This window comes from Leptidea sinapis, chromosome 2 (genome assembly GCF_905404315.1).
Source record: "Leptidea sinapis chromosome 2, ilLepSina1.1, whole genome shotgun sequence".
NCBI lineage: Eukaryota > Metazoa > Arthropoda > Insecta > Lepidoptera > Pieridae > Leptidea > Leptidea sinapis.
This window is the reverse complement of record NC_066266.1, coordinates 28,305,693-28,322,946: the sequence shown is the minus strand read 5'-3', so window position 1 is coordinate 28,322,946 and position 17,254 is coordinate 28,305,693. Positions and strand designations below refer to the sequence as shown.

Here is a 17,254-nt window from a genome sequence, read left to right as displayed (position 1 = left end):
GCTCTGAGGAAATTAGGCTTAGTTATCCAAATGATAGACTTATCTAGACTTAGTGGTAACAGGGATATTAACTGAAACACTTCCAGATACTTCAATTTGTGAATGGTACTTAAATATATTGAAGGCTCCATACCATTGATGCATATTTAAGTTTGCTTATGATGTATGTATATTATAAAATTTTTGGTTTTTATGTTGTTGAAGTTTGAAGATCCACATCAAGAAGATTTAAAGGCTTTAATTTATCAGTTTTTTAAAATGATTTGGCTGTCAAATGTGACTCCCAGGTCACATACAAAACCTTCTCTATTGAGCAGGAGGCAAAGAAGTGCATAATTATAAGAGATTGTATTTGGTTCGATGGTTAGCATATTTCAAATGGACTAGTTAAATTCATAGACTATGACAGACATAAACAGAGATTATTTGTTGGCTGTTTAAAAGATAATCTAAATTATAAACAAATTTTGACCTATAGATATTTTCATAATTTTTATCATAACTTCACACTGCCAGCCTTTTTCAGAAGATCTAATCACATACAAAAAATTAGTTGATCTTTTAAGTATGCCAAAATACTTATTATTTTGTAATATTGATTTCATTTAATTTAGATAGTACAATCCCAATAATTTTACATTATTGTGATAATTTAATTTTGATATTTATAATTTATTTTGTATAAATTAATGTCATTGTTATGTATTATCACATTTTATTCTAAACTATGGCGGTTGCGACAAACCCATACAGTTGATTTGGTAATTTTGTCTTGTAATAGACTGTAAAGTCTATGAGTCTTGTGCATACAATAATAAAATGAGTGATTTAGTTTTGTTTATACTAAATACGTCGACGATTTATCGCTAGTGCATGCCCGTCCCCTATTAACATTGAAAGTTTTACTTTGTGTCCAGCGGCCAGTTAAAGGCATGTCTCCGCTATGTTCCAGGTCCGGGCAGGTGATGGCGGCGGGCGGCGGCGGCGGGGGATGAGCCGGCTGCTGTGCTGTCTGCGTGTGCGCCGCGCGCGGGACGACATGGGCGCCGCGCTCGAGCGGCAGCAGGTGCTTGTTGGACAGAGGTGTGGACTATCTGTAGTGTGTGCAGTACAATGTGTGTGTGTGTTGCAGGTCGGCGACGCGAGCGACAGAACTGTGTGCGGAGCCCCGCCCACCATGGCCGACGTTATACGGTACGTACCTACGTTGGGACGGTCTTATTTACTGATAACTCGTGCTCTCGATTACGCGTCCGTAGATTTCGGGTCGGATGGTACTGTTCACAGATTCATATTCACATCAGTGGCTTGTGATAAACCTACTTTGTGGTTCCGACAAAATTCTTAGTTTTTCTTATTGCTAATAAATAAACGATCTAAAGCGGTATTTTTTTATTAGTTTATTGAGAAACTGACAGTTTCTTAAAATAAAATTCATAACAGATACCGGAGACTTATAGTTTCCTCAATTGACAAGTCTAATAGTGAACAAAGTAATATTGTGATCGTCCAGACAGACGGACGCCGGTCGTCTCGTGAATATTTTTTATATGAAAGTCGATATAATGATTGTTCACTCGTCTCGTGTCCCAGGGAGCGGAAGAAGAAGGCGGGCGGCGCCGCTCTGGGCACGCTGCGGCGGCGGCTCGCGGCGGCCGCGCGGCGCTCGCGGGACGCCGGGCCCGAGCGCGGCTGCGAGCACGCGCGCTTCCTGCGCTCCGTGGTGGCGACGTGGCGGCCGGCCGAGGTGGTGGTGCTGGGCGAGCAGCTGGAGGCGCTGGCCGCGCTGCGCGACCTGCACGCGCAGGCGGCGCTGGCCCGCGAGCCCGCGCGCCCGCTGGCCGCCGACCTGGCGCGCCTGCGCCACGCGCGCCTTGCCTGCGACGTGGAGCTGCGCGGCGCGGGCTTCTCGCTGCCGGCGCACCGCGCAGTCCTGCTGGCCCGCTGCGACCACTTCCGCGACCTGCTGCGCCGCCACCCCGCGTGAGTGGCCGCCCCGCCCCCGCCCCCGCCCCCGCCCCGCCGGCCGCTCGCTAGTCGCTACAGTGTCCGCGTCCGCAGGTCGGCGCGGGTGCCGCTGGAGGGCGTGTCGGCGTCCCTGTCGCGCGCGCAGCTGGAGGCCGTGCTGCACGCGCTGTACGCCGGCGCGCCGCCGCCCGCCGACCACGCCGGCTCGCTGCGGAACGCGCGCCGCTGCCGACATTGCCGGAGTGAGAAGCTTTACTCTTCGATTCTGTTTCCTAGTAGTATCAAATTTAAATTCAAATTCAAATACTTTTATTCAAAATAGGATTTATAATCACTTATTAAACGTCAAAATCACCACCCATTCAAAAGAGACTGCCTCAGACCTGAGAAGAATGGGCGCAAGAAACTCAGCGGGCTTTTTTTTAACATAAAATATGGATTACAATGTAATATCGTACAAGAAACATTTATAATTAAAGAGCCTGAGGGTATTCGCTTTATTACCAGTCCGTGGCGTCATTAAGAAAATCGTTTATGCTATAATAACCCTTCCCACACAAACGTTTTTTAACAATTCTTTTAAATTTCGTAACACATTTGTTTTGTACATTTTCTGGGATCATATTGTAGAAGCATATACATCGCCCAAACAAAAGCCTTACTAACTCGACCCAACCGAGTAGTAGGCATAACAAGTTCATGTTTGTTCCTCGTGTTAACATTATGAATGTCACAATTTCTAGAAAATTCCTCAATCTGCTGTGAAAATGTATTGAGAAGCAACAGTCAAAATGTTTATTTCTTTAAAATTTTCTCTTAATGATTCTTTAGGACCTAGGTTATAAATCGCGCGAATAGCCCTCTTCTGCAGCACAAAGATAGTATTAATATCGGCCGCACTGCCCCATAACAATATACCATAGGACATAATACTATGAAAATAACTAAAGTATACTAATCTCGCCGTATCTATGTCAGTTAACTGTCTGATTTTCTTAACCGCATATGCTGCAGAACTAAGCCTATTCGCCAATCCTTCAATATCTTATGCATTGTTCAACGATATACCCGCGTATAGTATATCCAGACCGAGTTCATCAGATACCTGCCTCAGAAGATATCCATTCCGTTTACTTAGTGTCCAGCTCAAAGGACCATTATACAAGCTGACACACAGTTACACAAATATCATAATTATCAGTGCTTTGTTGACTTATTTAATCAAAAAGTATTTCCGAGCTAATTTATCCACTTTGCCTGTCTCATTTACAGAGTGGGACCGGCGCGGGGGGTCCGAAGCCGACCTGGACATCATCAGTGTGGACAGCTCCTACACCGGTAAGTTTTTGTTTTTTATTTATTTATTCAGAAACAGACAGTCTTCCAAATGATTTACTGAATTAAATAACAGATCCTAGACCTAGAGTTTCCTTAATTAACAGGTTTAATTATAGTGAACAGTCTATTATAATTATACAAACATATAAAAATACTTGAAAAGATCATACAAATCGTATGAGAATTTAAATAAAATTATTTTAATTTGTTTTTTAAATTTTGATAAACTGGAACAGGAAGCTATATCAACAGTATAAGCATGGTGTAAATTATTATTGTAAAATTTACTCGCACGACGAACAAAATAATAATAATAAAAAAATAGTAATAAACCTAGCCGGTCCGATGTCGGCGAAGCAACACACAGATATTCCTATAACCGCAAGAATATCCAAGTAGATGGCTGCAGGCTCATCAGTCATTTGGTTAAAGTGATTAATAATTATTAGTGAATTTCTAATGGTTTGTCAAGTTAGTTAATGTTGAATAGGACCCTGACGGTGCGGGGGGGGGGGGAGCTGGTTTAACGTTTATTGGTCGCACCACCACACCCATCAATCATTGTCTATCAACGAAACGCGTGTTTCATAACGCTAGTATGCGTTACAAGTTTATCAATGTGTTACACTCACCGCTCGGACGACCAACGTAGCTCGCACTAGAACTAACGATACCTTAATCTAGATTCAATGGCCTGGGATAAAGAATTATTTACATTCGTTATCACGTATATGGCACATTATTATATTTTTTTCATCATTCGACAATATCAACAGGAATCATTGTATTATCTACAAAAGCCGCAGGAACACCTGGCCCAACACAAACCTTAAATCCGGCCGTGGTGCAAGCCGCTAGTACCCTGGTCTGTCGGGTTCACCAATATGTATGTGTACTCTTCCTATTTCTTGGTTTAATTATTCCTCTTCTTAATATTTTATTGTTAATCAATTCTTGGTGTCGATATACTTCCACTATAAAGAGACCGTTTGGTCTTTTATGCTGGTGGCAGTATGATCTAGCGATCCTTAAACGATACTTCCCCAAAGTAAATATGCCAAAAATAATGGGTAATAACAATAATACAAACTCGAGAGAACGCACTGATCGTTACGACACACAATGAAGGACTGCGATGTGAATTAATAAGTGCGCGAGCTAGGCCCATGCTGGTTATAACCTAGCTAATGTGAAAGAAAGGCAACATTAATATGCTGTCTCTCTCACATCCCAAAAGGAGGAAATAAACATGATATCAAGCAGTATAGACCTATCTCCAAACTTTGCGTGTTATGAAAATTTTTTGAGAAAATAATCACTGATGCATTGAATACACTATGTCGCCACTCCATTTCTCAGCAACAACGTGGTTTTTTCCGTGAGAGAAGCGTCGATACAAATTTGGTCACACAATATACAGACTTCATATTGAATGCGTTTAATGATGGATACCAGGTAGACGCCGTGTATTCCCGCCGACTTTTCCAAAGCATTTGATAAGATAAGTTATTCAAACTTAATTATATAGCTATCTAAAGTAGGTATACATGGCAGTCTGCTGAGATGGTTGGAATCTTATATTAGTAATCGTAGCCAGGCAGTAGCGTTAAAGGGGTATTAGATGTAGGTTTCAAAAAATACCATCGGGCATTCCACAGGGTTCGCATCTTGGTACTTTTCTATTCACTGTATACATTGATCATATAGGAATTTGTTTCAAATATTCAAATCACCTTCTATGCCGATGATAGAAACATATTTAAAACTTTAAAATCTGAAGAAGATTGTATTGATCTGCAGACAGATCTGGAATTTTTGGTGAACTATTGAGCTTCAAATCAACTTTTCCTAAACGCTGACAAGTGCCATCTGATAACCTTTAGTCGAAAACATAACCCTATAGTTTTCAAATATAATCTCTTTGGTGTTGTAGTCAAGCGGATTAATATTATAAGGGATCTTAGGGTCTAGATTCACTGCAAACTTCATTTTAATTACCATATCGACAGCATTTTCCAAGGCCTTCAAACAGATTGGAATGATTATTAGACTGGGAAAGCCCTTTGAAAATGTCAATACAATAAAAAAAAAACTTACGTTCGCAGTGTTTTGGAGTTTAGCTCTGTGGTCTGGAGCCCACAATACGCAGTATATATATCTAGAATAGAAAAAATTCTAAATAAATTTCTAAAATCTCGACTATCGTGCTGGCAATATTTTCACTGATTACAAATCTAGTGCTGTTAGACACAAATTGCATGTAGACGTATCTTTCTAGATTCTTTACTTGCTTATAAGATAATCTATTATTTTGACTCCAACCTTCTCGTCGAGAGGATAAAGTAAAAAAATCTCTCGTGACACCCAATCACGTTCAAAGTTAACATTTATATTCAAACCTATCACACACAAATCATGCAACAAATACATTTTTTAGACGCTCATGTAAGTTTTATAATCAAACTTGAATAAATATTGTCGTACTCTCACTAAATATTAGTTTTTAAAAAAGAAAAGTAAGTGAAGTGATGAAATGTTTTTTCTTCTTCGTAACAATGTAAATGTTAGTTTTTAAGTGAATATTAGTGAAATATATTTATCGACCCCACCCTCCATTTGCTTTGTTATTTTAACTTTGTGTTTAATTTTATGGAACTTTATGTTTGTTTTTGCGTAATTTAAAATTTACTATATTGTCTTTGATTTCCTAAATAAAAATAAAATAAAAAAGCTTTGAGCATAAATGCGGTATTTTGCGGTATACCCACCAAGTCAATGATATTTAAAAGTATAGATAGGTTACCTAGACTAAATTCGATGCTTAAAATTGATTCACTTACGCAGACATTAATCATTTAACATTTCAATAGCACACTACATTATGATTATATCTGAAAGAAGCATAGCATGATATAATTATCGTAAGCGTGAAAGAGATAAGTCTAACTTGCTGATTGCGTCTTCATTTGGCACTCGACTGGACTCGGTAGTCAGGTCTCACTCGACTTATAGTCTAAGAGCCCGTGAACCCCAGACCTACGTTATTTTATAAAAGCTTAAAGTTTGTCAGCGCATGCTCCCAACACAGGTAAGAATGATGGAGCATTATGGAGTTTGTGTCAAAGTGGCTTTGGCAGGTAAACGGTACTAAAGGTGTGTAAAATACCGATCTTAATATATCAAATAATAATTTTTTTCGGCATTACGTTCAGAATATTATTAAAATCATGTTATTCATTGCCAGACACTTAACATCGTGACAACCCCTTGCCAGACACCCTTAATGTTCATGAAATTATAATTTTACTTACGTCATAGTATAAAAACTGATTTTCATGTATAATACTTGGGTAATAAGTAGATGATGTTTCCTCATTAGGCTGACACTTTCGATAGTTCCAACCCCTTGCCAGACAATCATAGGAAATCGCAAGAAGAGATTCGTGATAAGAATGACTTATGAAATAAACTTTTTGGCGCAGACTTATATAACTGATAGTCTATGTAAATTTTGCAAACATTCTCAGAAAAGACATTCGATTCGACCTAAAACTGTTAAAAATTTCAATTTATTCTGTCAATAACAGGTTTAAAAAAAAAAAACAAAATAAAATATTCCTCAACAATTTACAGCTAGTGACATATCTACATCTGTTAATATTATAATATCATTGCACCCAGTGAGTTATACCTTACTCTAAATACCTAGTAAAAACCTTTGCCTCGCGAGGCAAGGTCAACCTCTTCGCATTATGTATGCAATACCTAAATTTCTAACTTATATAATACGGCTAGTTAGATCTAGAGTGATGATATTATAATGATATTAAGACTGCATTCGAGTGTTTGAAGACGGATGTGGCATGCATTATAGAAGCTAACACAAAGAACGATCAGCGGGTGCGACGCTCTAATATTCAAATTAATGGCATTCCACAAAGATAGGACGAGGACCTTATCAAGGTTATAACCACTCTGGTGGAAAAAAGCGGGTATAACTTGGAGCCGTCTCGAGACAGATTTCGTCACACGCGTTGCAGTAAGGAATGATATTTTTAGCTCCTATCCCAAGCCTATAATTCTAAAGTTATTATCCAGATATTAGAAAGATGACTTCTTAGCGCGCTTACGTCGCCTGAAGGAATTGAGAGCGTCGGATATTGGATTCCCTGGTAACAGGAGCAGAGTGTTAATAAATCTGTTTTACCAAAACGCTCGCGGATTACGTAGGAAAACCACGGGCTTCATTAAAAATGTTTTACAAAACAACTACGACATAATATGTAGAAGTGAAATTTGGCTACTGCCTGGAATCCACGACGCCAAATTTTTCGACGCGCGGTATAATGTTTATCGAACGGATCGTGACTACGACCGATTGGGAGGTATAATGGGTGGGGCACCTTAATCGCAGTACACCGTACGCTTATGACTAATATACTAAACGTACGAACACTACCAATGTTCCTCGACGCTGTTATTACTCAGAATAATATATCTCTTTGCCGGGGTCAAACTAATAAAATCTTCGTTTGTTCTGTTGCTATTTCCCTCAAAATCTGCATCAGTTATGGTATCAACAGCAATTTTTTGAATACTTATCTGATCTGAGCATAGCGCGTACCCCACCGACGAAGTCGTAGTGGTAGACGATTTTAACATTAGGAATGCTGAATAGCAAGCTAATCTTGGTGATGGATGTTTATTTGTATTTATGTATGTTTATATGCATGTATGTTTAAGTTAGTATATTGTATTAAATATATCGTTGTCTTGAAACCCATCATAACACAGGCTAATATATGCCTAATTTGGAGCAAGATAATTTGTGTAAAAAGTGTGTCAATATTATTATTATTTATACGCATAACATTTGGCGTACTACAAGGCTCCCGCCTCGTACCATTACTACAACTGATATTAAAAACCTAAAATCATTTATTTTACTTTACCACTCCCTGGTGAGATCCCAGTTGGCACACGCTTCTATCGCTTGGAAACCACAGTATGCCTGTCATGTAGATATGATTGAGGCCATCCAGCGCAAGTTTCTTAAGTGCATCTATAAATAAATTTCTCCAAAAGTCATGCGATAGGTATAACAATAAATACCAACAAACTGATATATTCTATCATAAGTACGGGAGGTTTTGTATCTGAAATCAGGAAATATGTCTAACTCGTTCCCTGTTTGCAACTGGTAACCCCTACCTTTATCTATAACTTTAGTATTGTTTGCGAGCCGAGTTGTAACCGATCGCGTAATTAATCTAGCAATTATGAATCTACACGTTGGTGAAAACTTTGCTAGATTATTGTATTTTTCTAAATTAAGGCTAAAACTATGTAAAATATATAGCCGTTTGTTTTTTAAATAAATGAAAAAATACAACGTGTGTGTGTTTGCAGAGGGCGTGGCGTGTGCGTGCGGCGCGGGCGCGGCGGGCGGTCTGCGGCGCCTGGCCGAGCTGCTGGGCTTCTCGCTGGACTCGCTGGCCGCCGACCTGGCCTACCTGCTGGACAGCGGTACGTGGCGCGCCGGCCGCGGGCTCCGCACCCGTGGCCACGTGTAATGGTGAGGTGTGCGCAGGCGAGGCGAGCGACGCGCGGCTGGCGTGGAGCGGCGCGGGCGCGGGCGCGGCGGGCGGCTCGTACGGGTTCGGCGCGGGCGAGGTGGCCGTGCACGCGCCCGTGTTGGCCGCGCGCTCCGCCTTCTTCCGGGGGCTGCTGGCGCGGCGGCCGGGCGCCGTCGTGTGCGTCGACGAGAACGTGCTGCCGCGCCGGTTCGCGGCGCCGCTGCTGCGGGCGGCCTACACCGACCAGGTACACCATCACTAATAATGTATATTATTCAAGCATTCGAACATATGTATATTATATTTATGAAGTAGCCCATCAAACAAGTGACATACTATCACTTACTTGTAATATTCTGTTGTCAGCAAGAGTTTAACGGAATGAACGGGAAGATAGAGAGGGGAAAAAGAATCATCCTAATTTAAGTTTCGCAAGTTTAACTACCATTGCAATGAAATTTAAAGGATGTAACAGAATAATTGCACAAGACCACTCTGTTCCTGACGAACATTTATTATAATTAATTAAAATACGTATTAACCAACGAACGTCGAGGACTAATTTTATCAAAGCTAAATATGACATCATTAGAAACGAATTGGATAACATTAACTAGGAGGAAACTCTCGATCCTAGTTTAACCATCGATGAGACAATAGACGTTTTCTATGAGACATACTTACATCCATCTTTAATAAGAATGTTCTAATGAGTACGAAATATCGGAGCAAATTCCCGTTTTGGTTCGTCGGCCATTGATCCAGAATTTGAAGGAAAAGGCAAAGTATCATCGTAGATTTAAAACGTATGGCAATCCTATGGATCAGTTTACATATAGGTTACTGCAGGAGAGATGTGACAAAATATTACGAATGATATATATAGGTTGTAATCAAAAGCCAAAAATTTAATCAAGAAGAATCCTAAAAGGTCTTTCGTTAAATCTCTACGGTTCAATAGCCGGCGATATACCGGTTGAAATGACTTACTTAGATCAAAGCGTTCAAGGTGGCTAGCAGATTGCCAATCTTTTTTCAGAATAATTTCACTCAAACTATCAGCATGGCCAACCGTCGAATGTCACTCGTCACTTAGTTTATATCGTTTCACCGACTCAGACGTCATATCAGCGCTCAAAAGTCTAGATGCAAAAAAGGTCTTAGTCCAGATTCTATACCTCCTAGTTTCTTAATGATTTTCAATAATTCTTTACTATGTGGAATTGCTCATACCCCAACGGCATGGATTTCGACCTGGTAGATCAACTACATCGAATCTTGTGGATTTTGTTAGTGACATTACACAAGTTTTCACAGATTGCCACGAATTGCATAACTATTATAAGAATTGCACACTGATTTATCAAAGGCCTTTGATATGGTTGACCACGAACTGCTCATAGAATAACTTAATCTATCGCTGTCTACTACGGTGGTGCAAATCCTATTTGCAGAAGCGTTCCCAGATTGTTGAGATCCGCGGCTCTAAGTCAATTACAAGACCGGTGCCATCAGGGTTCCACAGGGCTCCTATTTAGGGTCCCTTCTTTTGGTCTTTGTGAACTAACTAGCCACTAATTAAAATCTAAATTTCAAATGTCTGCAGACGACTTAAAAAATATCGATAAATTCGATCTACAGAAGATACGATCATAATACAAAGTGATCTTGATTCGGTCTGCGATAGATATGTTTGTTATAGGAGGGTTTTAAATTCCTCAAACTGTTTATACCTAAAATTTTCTAGAAAACGAAATTCTTCATTACTTACTTCATAAAATGCATGTCCACTAACAGAAGTTTGTACAATGCGAGATTTAGGCGTCATGGATGACACAAAATTAGATTTTAGAGAGTACATTGACTATATTTCCAAAAAGGCATCTCCTCTTTCAGATCTTGTGATAAGACGAACTAAATTTTTCAAAGAGCCTGATTTGTCAAAGGTACTTTTTAACAGCTACGTGCGTAGTTTTTTAGAGTATTGCAGTCCGGTGTGGAACCCTTCTTACAAAGTTCATATTAAGAGGCTTTTCTTGTGTTTATAATTATTAAATTGTAAGTAATATAAGTATATTAGTAAGAAATATTTAGTATTAAATTTTTTAGCAATCTAAATTTAGTATTTTGTGTATTTGAATCTGTTATTTATTCAATGAATATAATATAATATGATCCAGCGGTGTCGGGTGCGGAGGTCTGTATGTGTCAGGTGTCGGTCACTGATCGTGTGTGATGATCGTTCCAGGTGGACTTAAGCCTGGTGGGGCGCGACGTCAGCTCTCCGTCCGCGAGTGCCGCGCCGGCAATGGTGAATACATAGGACATGATATCATCATGAGTTTGGGCGTGTCAACTACTGTGATTGTGACATTTTTATAAACATTACACACATTATGAGGAATACACTGGACGGATATACAAAATTATCACACTCACAAAAAAGTATTTAAATATTACTCTTTGGTGTGTCCGTGTAGTGATGTTCTTTGTTTGGGTTGGAACCTTAAAGATATTAAGGCAGGTAGCAGTCGGGTGACCAATTCTTACGCTACTATTCTTATTAAAAGCTAATGTATCAATCGAAAAAAAAATCTAACCACAAACCATATAAAAATGAAAACAAAATAAATCTATCACGGTTTATATAGTAAAAAAATTTGAGTGACAGTGACATACTGTAAAAAAAAATTGTAAAGACAATTGCATTAATCGGCTAAATATTAAGATATCATTTGAGGCCCATTTTATATATGTGTACCTTACCGAAGGAAAGATAATCCTTCTGAAATCTTACTGTAACTTAGTTTTTACAAAAACTGTGAGGAACAAAATATTGTTGGCTGCAAACTAAACATGAATATGTGACGTCTGTTAGTGGTCAATGGTCTGTTACCGTTCTACCTGAGACTGTTAACAGTACAGGATTGAACATCTCATCAGTGAAACAAATATATTTTATTTATTTTTCAAATGCTAATTGCTTCTGTATTGATCTAAATGATAGATTCTTGGGAAATAAATAGAGAGAGATAGACGTTTGTGCATCATTCAGCTGTGAATCATTGTGTTGGTATAACAGTGTATAAATTGTGATTATATTTTGTTTAAGTGTGACGTTGATCAAGTTATATAAGCTACAGATATCGTGTGTGTTTGGTGTCAGTGTCGCGGCGGCGGCGGCGGACGCCACGCCTCGCTGGCCATGTTGGACGACGGCTTCCGGCTGTACGAGATAGCCAGGTACTTGTTAAGGAGCTATACTAATATACCAATACAAATACTACGGTTACAGTTGTTTTGACATGTTTATCTTCATTTATTTATCTAATTTATTGCAGTTTCGAAAACACAAATACGAAAAAAAATCTCGATAGATTTATTTTTTGAAAATAGGCTTTTTTATTTGAATTGTTTTATGTTTTCATAAAACTATGACAATTGCATAATACCTACCGACAATGAAATACTAAATTAATTTAAGGCAAGACACAAAAAATTAGTCCAGTTTCATCACCTAATTAGATTCAAGTACCAACATAGACGCGAGAACGTTAAAGATTAAAAGTTTGAAAATTTAAATCTGGCAATGCTCACACTTAGGCGCTTAAAGTGTCACTGGCAACAATAATTTGAAGTTTAAAAAAGTATTTAAGCAACTAACGAAAACAATAACCCGAATAAATAGAATGTTGTCTATTTAAAGCAACTTGCGTTGCTTTGATGCACACTGGCTTTAGTTAAATTATGAAAGCACGAACACCGACGACGAAAAAGACAAAAGAAATTCAATATTATGCATTAGAAGTTAAATTCTGTTATGAAATTCAATCATTTTTCATTTAAGTTGCCCGCATATTCACGGGAATCGGCATCTATGAGTCATTAAAAATTTAGTTATACAAATATGAAATAAACCTAACATAAGCAAATAACGCAAAGTGCTTAAATTAACCAATATGCACAGGATAATAATGTGAATGATAGTTTCATTTATAGTTTCTGTCAATAAAGAAGTAACACTATAATTAATGTGTCCGTGAGCGTCACGTACTTATATTCGCTAACATGCATACAGGCAGCGAAAAAATGTTGCATGTGAATAGACATTTCCCTAAGTCAGTAAATTGTAAGAAATACTAGATTGTATGTAATAAAAAGAAGAAATAAAACATAAATAAAGAATTAAATAAAAACATTTCGTATTTAATTATCGTTGCAATAATTTTTGAAGTGTAAGTAAAGAAGTTCATTAAAGGGTTGAGGTTTTCGAGGGTGCAGAGAACGATTTTGGGAGCATTTTTGGAATACCCGTATTGTAGAAATCATAATTTTTCGCGGCGGTTATCTTTGATTTCTAAAATAATTTTAAATTTGTTGTTTGCACTCTCAAGAACTTCGGATATGATATCCATAATGTTGAAATCATAATTTTTCGCGGCGGTTATCTTTGATTTCTAAAATAATTTTAAATTTGTTGTTTGCACTCTCGAGAACTTCGGATATGATATCCATAATGTTGAAATCATAATTTTTCGCGGCGGTTATCTTTGATTTCTAAAATAATTTTAAATTTGTTGTTTGCACTCTCGAGAACTTCGGATATGATATCCATAATGTTGAAATCATAATTTTGCGTGGTGGTCATCGTTGTTAGTACTGTTGTATTTAAAACAAGAGTAACATGGCGAGTAATTGAAAATCGTGACAATTCGCTGTTAAATTTGTCTCATATGTTGATACTAAAAGACGTGTGGCACTCGGGGACAAAGCTATTGCATAGCATTTTTTTATCAACTTATACAATTATAATTATTTATTTATATTATTTATGCAGTATTTTCCTTTGTTTTTGAGCGTGGTGACCGATAAGAAAACATTTTTTTTTCTTTTATTAAATAAATGAGAAGTTAATATTATTTAAAATATTTTTATTATCTTACAATACATGTACGCTATTCAGGAATATTTATCATTGAAACTATAGGTTTATGTTAACTAGAATAAGAAACATAAGTTTCAGACTTGATATCTTCTAAATATATGGAAAATACCGCGTTAATGTTGGCCCATATTTTCTTGTGGATTTTTGTGGATCATTATTTATTTTAAAATTCAATATTTTCGAAAGAAAAGTTGTCAACCGCTCTGATTTTTTATCAGTGAAGTTGATGTTGAAATCGCCAGCCAAAATAAGTGGAAATTTATTACCATTTGTACTAAGTATTTTCGACCCTTCTTTAGTGTACTCCAGTAAAGTGTGATGAATAAAATGCTCTACCTCGTCCAATTTTGAATTCGAAGAAATGTAAATAATAATAAAAATTAAAAAAACGTAATAAAAAAAAGTGATAACCGCTGTTCCACGGCAACTGTGCGTGCAATGACCGTGGCGAAATATCTATATACATCTTATAATAGTGTTAGACATAAGTGGGGTTTTAGGTTATTTTCGTTACGGATTTTCTGGATTCGGTCTCCACGCTCAAGGCCCGCGATAGAAACTATGCAATAGCCTAAAAGTTTTCACTTTAAATAATAAAAAATTATATAATTTTTTAACTAAATCACTGGTCATTAAGTTTTTTACTTGTTATTATAATAAGTATAATAATAATAAATGTTATATTAAATAATATACAAAAATATCACAGCATTGTATTCTTGCGTAACTGTTAGTATAAAAAAATATTACGCGGTCCTTCTGGGGTGGGGGTTGTTGACCCGCATCGCTTAGTTCGTGGCTTATTTATGCTCGCGACACCTATCTATTGTTTTGTCCGTTCGAGCGCTTTGCCTAGCGTCGGGAATAACTCGCCTTGAGCTGCGGTGACAAACTAATACTTTCCATGTAAGGTTGATGTGAGAATGTCGGGCGTCCTTGCAGGTTTCTGGAGATGCCGATAGTGGTGCAGGGCTGCGAGGACGCCATCGTGTGCGCGCTGAGCCCCGACACGCTGCCGCACGTGCTGCGCTGGTGCGCCGAGCCCGTCGCCAGCCAGTGGGTGCAGCGGCAGGCCATGCGGTACCTGCGCGACGAGTTCCCCGCCGTGATGGCGGCGCCCGCGGCGGCCGCGCTGCCCCGCGCCGCGCTGGCCGACGCGCTCTCGTCGGACTTCCTGCAGGCGGGCGAGGCGCAGGCGCTGCGGGCGCTGCTGCGCTGGGCCGAGCGAGCGGCGCGCGAGCCTCCCGGCGCCGCGCCGCGCGACCTGCTGGCCCCGCTGGCGCCGCTCGTGCGCACCGAGCACCTGCCGCCCGACTGCGACGTGCTGCAGCAGGTGGCCGTCCGCACTGTGTCGCCGGAGCCCGCGCCCGCGCCCGGAGCGCCGCCTTGACGTGTGTGTGTGTCCGCAGGCCGTGCGGCGCGGCGTGGTGGGCGCGCCGGCGCCGTGGCAGGGCGGCGCGGCCGCGTGGCTGGGGCGCGGCGCGTGTCGGCCGCCGCGCTGCTTCCTGCCCTACCTGGACGAGGTCAAGGTGTGTGTCGCCCGCGGGGCTGGGGCTTACAGATTTTAAGTCCCTTCTAACTTTAAACAATATAATAACATCGCTAATAAAAACAACAAAATTTTAGATTTAGTTTTTTGCAGTGGGTCACTTGAAGCTAAAGTACTTCCTTCGGATATCTCGTTAAGTAAAATTGATCCGTATCACCCACCATTCCTTTCCGAATTTAATTTCCACAAACAGGAATTACTAAGTCCAAACAAAATTATAAAATACAATTTTCATCGCGCTAATTATGAAATTATTAACAAAGAGTTAAGGAAAATTAATTAGGATAACATTTTTGAAACAACGGACACTATTAACCAAATGATAGAGAAATTTTATAGCATTATTAAAAGACTTATGGAAAAACACGTCCCCAAAATGTCAGCTAGTAGAGGTAGATACCCTATTTGGTTTCCACATAACCTTATCAGGTTAATTAAGGAAAAGGAGGCCATCCGTCTGAAATACAAAAAAAACAAAATGTCCTCTCACGGAATACGATCTCAGCAGTACAAAAAAATATTACAGCAATTTATCAGTGCAGAAGCCACATAACTTATGCTTTGTTTTGATTTATATCCAAAATTTTATTTTTAGTTTTTTTTTTCACTTGTTCACTTCTACGTTATAATAGTACAATACAATATTTTCTCATTGTAAACTTGCAACCCCGCACTTGTGCAACTCAAAAATGCATGCTGGTTTGCCTGTAATTGGATTTACACCATAATTTATACTTATTTTGTTATTTTTATAAGCTAGTAATAGTGTAGAATCTGTTGGTGAACCTAAATAAATAAATAAACAACTATTCGAGATGGTTTGGTATTGACCAATTCGAACAACAGGACGAAGATACGATCCACTAACGGTACGGACCTGGACCGTTCTTATAACACCGTTCTTTCCTGGTAAAGTTTCTTCTACAATGCCTAGCGGCCAATGCAGAGGTGTAACGCCTATCGGATTACTTGAAGCCTTCCATTTTAACCTCACTTGTAAGGTGTCCGCAGGCACTGCTGGAGTCGCAGGTGGTGCCCGAGGCCGAGCTGGCGGCGGCGCGTCGCTCGCGGCTGCTGCTGCCCATCCCGGACGCGCTCTACATGCTGGCCGACATCCCGCGCAACAGGCACCCGCGACCCGAGCGCCGCGCAGGTATGTCACACACATGTTCATGTTGACGCCGCTGACGTCGGCTGGATCAAAAATATTGAACACGTCAACTAGTCATCATCATCAGCCGGAAGACGTCCACTGCTGGAGAAAGGCCTCCCCCAAAGATTTCCACGACGATCGGTCCTGCGCTGCCCTCATTCAACGTATTCCGCCGATCTTGACCAGATCGTCGGTCCATCTTGGCCTACCAACACTGCGTCTTCCGGTACGTGGTCGCCATCCCACTTGAGTTTCGCAATCGTTTGGACTATGTCGGTAACTTCGGTTCTCTTACGGATCTCCTCATTTCTGATTCGATCTCGCAGGGGAACTCCGAGCATAGACCTGTCCATTGCCCTCTGAGCGACCATGAGCTTTCTCATAAGGCATAGTTAGCGACCACGTCTGCGTACCGTAATTCATCACTGGCAATACACAGTTTTATGAGTGGTAGTGCCATGTTGGATCCTCACGGACACAACCGAATTGGGCCGGCACGCCCGGAGAAATACCACTCCCCCACTCGAAACCGGCGTGAAATAGCGGCTATGCCGCTGTGTTTCGTCCTGTGAGTGGGGTATCCCGAGGCCTACACCCCCCCCCCCTCCCAAATACAAATGGCAGCACAGACTAAAACGAGACTACTCCAGGACGGTACCAGGCTATGCAGCCCTGGAGAATCCGTCCCTGGGCGTCCACAATTAGGGCCTGTACCGAACAGTGGT

At 40.1% G+C, this 17,254-nt stretch overlaps 1 protein-coding gene across 1 annotated transcript; it reads left to right on the top strand.

The window, feature by feature from the left end:
• Nucleotides 1-991: 991 nt before the first annotated feature.
• On the top strand, nt 992-16,629 carry LOC126974470 (BTB/POZ domain-containing protein 7). Its single transcript, XM_050821982.1, has 8 exons — nt 992-1,066; nt 1,133-1,194; nt 1,594-1,983; nt 2,062-2,185; nt 12,049-12,125; nt 14,770-15,160; nt 15,237-15,356; nt 16,388-16,629. Exons 1-8 carry the CDS (start codon nt 992-994, stop codon nt 16,553-16,555), a joined length of 1,407 nt encoding a protein of 468 aa, XP_050677939.1. The 3' UTR covers nt 16,556-16,629.
• The last annotated feature ends 625 nt before the right edge of the window (nt 16,630-17,254 follow it).

Coding starts and splice junctions, on each gene's coding strand:
- LOC126974470 (XM_050821982.1), top strand. CDS start 992: ATGAGCCGGCTGCTGTGCTGTCTGCGTGTGCGCCGCGCGCGGGACGAC. Junction 1,195..1,593: donor ACCATGGCCGACGTTATACG/GTACGTACCTAC, acceptor CTCGTGTCCCAG/GGAGCGGAAGAAGAAGGCGG. Junction 2,186..12,048: donor ACGCCGGCTCGCTGCGGAAC/GCGCGCCGCTGC, acceptor GTTTGGTGTCAG/TGTCGCGGCGGCGGCGGCGG.